The sequence below is a fragment of the Carcharhinus amblyrhynchos genome, unplaced genomic scaffold (assembly GCF_965287045.1).
Source record: "Carcharhinus amblyrhynchos unplaced genomic scaffold, sCarAmb.v2.hapA scaffold_47, whole genome shotgun sequence".
NCBI lineage: Eukaryota > Metazoa > Chordata > Chondrichthyes > Carcharhiniformes > Carcharhinidae > Carcharhinus > Carcharhinus amblyrhynchos.
Genome location: NW_027649788.1, coordinates 2,289,668 through 2,296,137, shown reverse-complemented (window position 1 = coordinate 2,296,137; position 6,470 = coordinate 2,289,668). Strand labels below are relative to the sequence as shown.

At 41.0% G+C, this 6,470-nt stretch overlaps 1 protein-coding gene across 1 annotated transcript; it reads left to right on the top strand.

Annotated features, from left to right (window-relative positions):
• The first annotated feature begins 208 nt into the window (after nucleotides 1-208).
• LOC145337361 (putative G-protein coupled receptor 139) lies at nucleotides 209-4,345 on the top strand. The gene is made up of 2 exons (XM_080182152.1): nucleotides 209-263; nucleotides 3,450-4,345. The coding sequence occupies exons 1-2, from the start codon at nucleotides 209-211 to the stop codon at nucleotides 4,343-4,345; spliced, it is 951 nt and encodes a 316-aa protein (XP_080038278.1).
• Nucleotides 4,346-6,470: the final 2,125 nt, after the last annotated feature.

Here is a 6,470-nt window from a genome sequence, read left to right as displayed (position 1 = left end):
CATGGACAGACATGTGACGGTGCCATTTTCCAAAACATTGAATTTTTCAGAATCGTGATTCTGAAATAAATAATATGGACTGTATCTCTGCACCCTCTCGACTGCAGGCCTCAGATGCATGAAACTTGGATTATTTGGCCCAAGTATATTTCAGGCCCTTTTCTCTCCTTTTCAATTTCCACCGTCCATTTCACCCAGTGCGCTGTCCATGTCACCCGATGGTATGAAATACAAAGATGAACACATTTATGAGGAATTTACAGGTTCGTAAGAGGCCTGACTGATCGTTATGTTTTGAGATTTCATTTATTTGATGACACGTGAGTGTTAATACGACTGTAAAGGGCAGAAGTGGGCAAGAGTTTCCAGAGTTTGTTCAGGATAAGTTTACGGCAAGAACCGGATCATCTAAAGAGAAAGGAAACATTCCTGGATGAGGTGAGCCGAGCTGAGTATACGGAAAATGTGAAAGATAGCAATGTTGTATCATTAGGTTGATGTTGATAATTCGGGAGGACAAGGGATGATTTCAATCATGATTAGTGAACTCTAATGATAGAATGAGAAGACATTTGGCGCAGAACACCTGCAATGCAAGTTCGGTGGGAGATATTGTCTGAATAACTGCTGGCGTTAAGAGGGAGATTTTCTTTGCAAATTTCACTAATCCTGTCAAGATGCATATTTAAATCACCCGTGATTACTGCTGCACTTTTCTCAGGAGCATTCTTTTTTTTTTATTGTTATATACTGTACCCTACTTTGGAATTAAAGCTCGGGGCCCTCAACTTACTCTGACCAGAATGTTCTTTCTTTTTTTATTTCCATCCTGATACAACCAAAATTTTTGTCTTTAATGCCAATATAATTTCTTCATGGAGCTTTGACATTATACTTAACCAGTAAAGCAACCCCAGCTCGTGTTCTACCATCTATATTCTTTTAGAATACTGAGTAGCTTTGGACATTCAACTCCCAGTCCTTGCACTCCTGACATGAGGTCAAGGCATGGGAGTCATGGTGGTTGGAGGGTAATGATATCACTTTCGTTTGCTTTTAAATATAGTCTACAATTATGAATATGCATTGCATATAATGACGGTTGCTTAGTAAATGAAAAAAAACATTGATTCAATTTAGTCTCAGCGTCTCGTGTATTCAATCCACAGGGAATTTATCCCGTTGTCCTAATGTGTTTGTTCTAATATAAAGATAGCAATTTTTAGAACACTTTTGCAACAGCTGTATCTCCATGGAGATCGAGGGAACGCATAAAGGTGAATGCACAGGGACGTGTCACTACAGATTTTAATTCAGAGGAATAACTTGCTCAGCAAAGGAAGAGGGCCATTCCACGCAGAAAATGCATCTACCTATTGATTTGTTCAGCAAAATATTCTATCCGTTGCTTGCCTTAGTTGGTGTTCCTGGTACGTAGCTAAAACACATTATATCGTGTAACTATGCATAAGCTTGTTTCTGCTATAAATCTGTTTCTTGTCATGTTGCATTACATTGAAGTGACATAATTAGTTGGATTCTAATGAAATAAATCATCTGGAGAAAATAAATTTCCTGAATTATTCTTGCAGTCGTGTTGTGTTGGAAGTACTATATCCATCTCACCCATGACTTTCAGTTGTTGGATTCAGTGGAATATTGTTTCTGTTGATCCAAACATCGAAGTAGGGGGAAAAAATCATCAGGAACATGAATTTCCAAGGTGACGAGTTGGCAAAAGTTATACTGAATATGATGACCAATTAGAATGTGGCATCTGACTTCAGTAATGAGAAAAAATAATGTTTATCAAGTTAAAATAATCTTGTGTTTGGGGTGGTAACTGGAGAGCAGATAAAGACTTGTCAATGGACAATATAATTCAATCTGGGAAGAAACTTCACTCATACTAAGGAAAGACAATGACCGAATTGTCTTCTAACGATTGATCTTCTTCTCCAAGTGTGGTCCTGATAATCATTAGGTCCTGGGCGCAGTCTTTTTAAGAGGTTATCTCTACAAATGTCATGAAATAAACATTAATATCTCTGACCATGTAATACTCAAGTTTCGGATGTTAAAACATGGAAACTCGCCCCAACTGATTTACTTCAATCTTTATTTTGTCCTCAGTCTATCTTTATTACAGCTGGTCTAATCTCCATTCCTTCCTCGCCGTGGTTCAAACTCACTCCGTGAACATTTTTTCACATTTCATAAACATTTGAAATACACTCCGTCCATGTATGTGTACAATACTTGAGAAGGATGTGAAGGCTTTGGAAAGTGTATAGAGGAAATTCAGAAGCCTGATTCCAAGCCAAACGAACTGTAGCTGTTTTGATGGATTGGAGAGAGTGGTCTATCATCTGCGGAGGAAATAAGGCTGAGGCGCCACTTGATCTGGTTGTTCAAGATGCCGAGGGACACAGATAGAACAAAATAATGAGAAATTGCTCCCAACTGAGAGAGCAGCAAAAACTAGAGAAGAGATGCAACATAATGGGCACAAAGTTCGAAAGAGAATGTGAGTTTATTTTCACTCAGACTGTTGCTGGAATCTGGATTGAATTTCCATGAAACAAATGATAGAGGAATATCCTTTCAAGGCATGGAATAGGAAATCGGCATGCAAACTAAAAGCAGTAAAGTGTAAAGTTACGGGGATAGGTCATGGTTCTGATACGAGGTTGAATATTCTTTCAGAGAGCCAGTTGCTATATAATGGGCCGAAAGGCTTCCTTCCATACTTTCAGTACTCTATGATTCTATGTCGGAGCAAATGTACTTTTACTCCACTCATGGAATAAAAGATTGCCTGTGAAATATGTATCTTTGTGGATTCATAAATAGTTTCGCCTAGTTTTGATGAAATTTAGGTTTGCACAGCCTCATAAGTATTACAGGTATCTTATCCACATTCAAAATCTCAAACCCCTCGAAAATTTGAATTTCTTCTGTTGAGTCACCCCTTATCCTCCTCGTCTCCATATTATAGAGACGCGTTATTTTTAGCTAATCCACACCTCCACAGTTTTGGTGTGACTTCCGTAATAATACAACTGCGCCACAAAAAAAAAATCACCTGAAGATAGGAACACAAACAATAGGCAAAGGGTTTCGAACCAAAAAGAACACAACTTCTCTTAATTTAGTAATCTCCCATGTGGAAAATAATGCTGCACTTTGATCGTGCCTGAATACTAACATTATTATTCTTCTGAATATAAAACACTGAAACATCAACAGCTCCGTTCCAGAATCCAGGGAATGGCCCGAAACAAATCGTTTTCTCTGATTGAGGAAGTGTTTTGAGTTTGCAAGGGAATCTGGAAACGTCGGAATCCCCATGCACGCTTCATTGCTGCAAAAAGAAAAGTATGCTCTGTGCAGAAAGGGAAGATGCTTATTGGTGGCTTATAATGTCTGTTCCTTCTTTTTATTTGCAGTTAACTCAGTGGCAATCATCATTCTGTCCAACGGGAAATGCGGCCTTTCCAGTTGTACCACGTGCTACCTGATGGCAATGGCCATAGCGGATCTACTGGTCATTATTAATGAGGTCATTCTCTATCGAATCAATGATTATTATTTCCCACCGAATTTCCTCATAATAACGCCTGTGTGTAGTGTTCGCTATGTCCTGCTCCGTGCAGCCACAGACTGTTCTGTCTGGTTCACAGTCGCTTTCACTTTTGATAGATTTATTGCTATTTGTTGCCAAAAGCTAACATCAAAATATTGCACCAAGAAAACTGCGTCCATAGTTCTAGGGACAACCAGCACTTTGTTCGGTTTGAAAAATATTCCTATCTATTTTAGATTTAAACCTAAAATAATTGTCGACAATGTACCATGGTACTGTTCCAATAAGCGAAGCTATTTCACTGACCCTAGATGGATTGGGTTCAGAAATTTTGAAAAGATTTTAAACCCGTTGATGCCATTCGGGTTAATTCTGTTGCTCAACGCTCTGACCGTCAGACACATTTTAGTGGCCAGTCGAGTCCGCAAGGGATTGAAGGGTCAGAAAAAGGCAGATAATTGCAATGATCCAGAGATGGAGAGCAGAAGGAAATCTATAGTTTTACTGTTCACCATATCCGGCAGCTTTATATTTCTGTGGTTGGTGTACGTTTTATATTTCTTTAATGCTGCTAATAGCTTAGATGATCTTTCAATTTATATCTTTGAAAACGTTGCATATATGCTGCGCAATTTAAGTTGCTGCACAAACACATTTATTTATGTAGCAACACAGTCGAAATTCAGAGAGCAGTTAAAGGGAGCAGTGAAATATCCTGCTACATCAATTATTAAATTAATTAATAAAAGCAAACAATGAAAACAGCTCACAGCATCGGTGTGCTACAATAGGTGATCTTCAGTGAACCAGAAATAAAATATTTGGAAGGGCAAAAACGTGGAAGTACTATTAACGATGGGTCAGGAGGCAATAGCCCATGACCCAGGAGAAAGAGCAACCAATTCAAGGACTGGAAAAAGAAACAATGAGTGAAAAATGCAGACAAAACAATAAACGGATCGATAAACACACGGGAGAAGTTTGAATGATTTGTAGCAACTACAAATTTGTAGCAGGTGGAATCGGACACACCAAAGTGACACAGCAAAATGGCGAGTGGTGGCATGCAGATTATTAGAAGGAAATAACGGGAGGTCTGTTTGTCTGTCTGTCTAATGTCCATCTATCCATCCATCACATGTCCGTCCGTCTGTCTGGTGACCCACCAACCCGTCTGTCTATCTGGTTGTCTATTTATCTATCCATCTCTCTGTCAACCTGACTGTCTGACAGTCTTCCTGCCTGTATGCCAGTCTGTTTGTCTGCCTACCTTTTTGTTGATCTATCTCTCCAAACATTCCTCTACCTGTCTGTCTCTCTAGAAATCTGCAATTATTTTTTCCCTCTCCTTCCCTCTCTCTCTTTGTTTCCAGATCATGCTCTTGTAGGTCAAAACCAAAAAAAAACGTCAAAACTCACACATGCTTAAGTCCCTCAACACCGTTAAAACAATTGTCATCGAATAAAACCACTGAGGAACATACTGAACTTAAATGGACAATCAGTAATCAGAAAATAAGAACATAAGAAATAGGAGCAGGAGTAGGCCATCTAGCCCTTCGAGCCTGCCCCGCCATTCAATAAGATCATGGCTGATCAGAAGTGGATCGGTTCCACTTTCCCGCTTTCTCCCCATAACCCTCAATTCCCTTGTCTATCAAAAACCTATCTACCCGTGACTTAAATATATTTAGCGAGGTAGCCTCCACCACTTCAACGGGCAGAGAATTCCAGAGATTCACCACCGTTTGAGTGAAGAAGTTCCTCCTCAACTCCAATCTAAACTGTCTCCCTGCCCCGCCCTTTTCTTGAGGCTGTGCCCTCTAGTCCTGCTATCCTTTCTAAGCATCAGGAATATCTCTACCTCTACCCTATCCATCCCTTTCATTATTTTCTACATCTCTATAAGATCCCCCCTCATCCTTCTAATCTCCAACAAGTACAGACCCAGTCTATTTCGGCTCTCTTCATAGTCCAACCCCCTCATCTCCAGTATCAGCCGAGTGAACCTCCTCTGCACTCCCTCCAAGGCCAATATATCCTTGCGCAAGTACGGCGACCAAAACTGCCCACAGTACTCCAGCTGTGGCCTCACCAGTGCCCTGTACAGTTGCAGCAAGACCTCCCTGCTTTTATATTCTATCCCCCTCGCTATAAAGGCCAGCATCCCATTCGCCTTCTTGATCACCTGCTGCACCTGCAGACTGGGTTTTAGCGACTCATGCACAAGGACCCCCAGGTCCCTCTGCACCGTAGCATGCTGCAGCTTTTCGCCCTTTAAATAGTAATCCCTCCTACTATTATTTCTGCCAAAGTGGATAACCTCACACTTGCTAACATTGTACTCCATCTGCCAGGTCCTCGCCCACTCGCTCAGCCTATCCAGATCCCTCTGCAGACTTTCCACACCCTCCACGCAATTTGCTTTTCCTCTCATCTTCGTGTCACCAGCAAATGTCGTCACCCTAAACTCAGCCCCCTCCTCCAGATCATCTATATAAATGGTAAATAGCTGAGGCCCCAGCACCGATCCCTGCGGCACTCCACAAGTCACCAACCGCCAATCAGAATAGCACCCATCGATACCAACTCTCTGCTTCCTATTGGACAACCAATCCTCTATCCACGCTAACACCTTACTACCAACTCCGTGCACCCGAACCTTCTGTAGCAACCTTTTATGAGGCACCTTATCAAACGCCTTCTAAAAATGTAAAAACACATCCACTGGTTCCCCTCTGTCTACCACACGAGTCACATCCTCATAGAAATCCAAGAAATTTGTCAAACACGACTTCCCCTGAACGAATCCGTGCTGCATAATTTGTAATATTTTGTCCTCCCGAACAGCTCCTGCTTCTCTTGTCTCTTTTCCTATGAGATT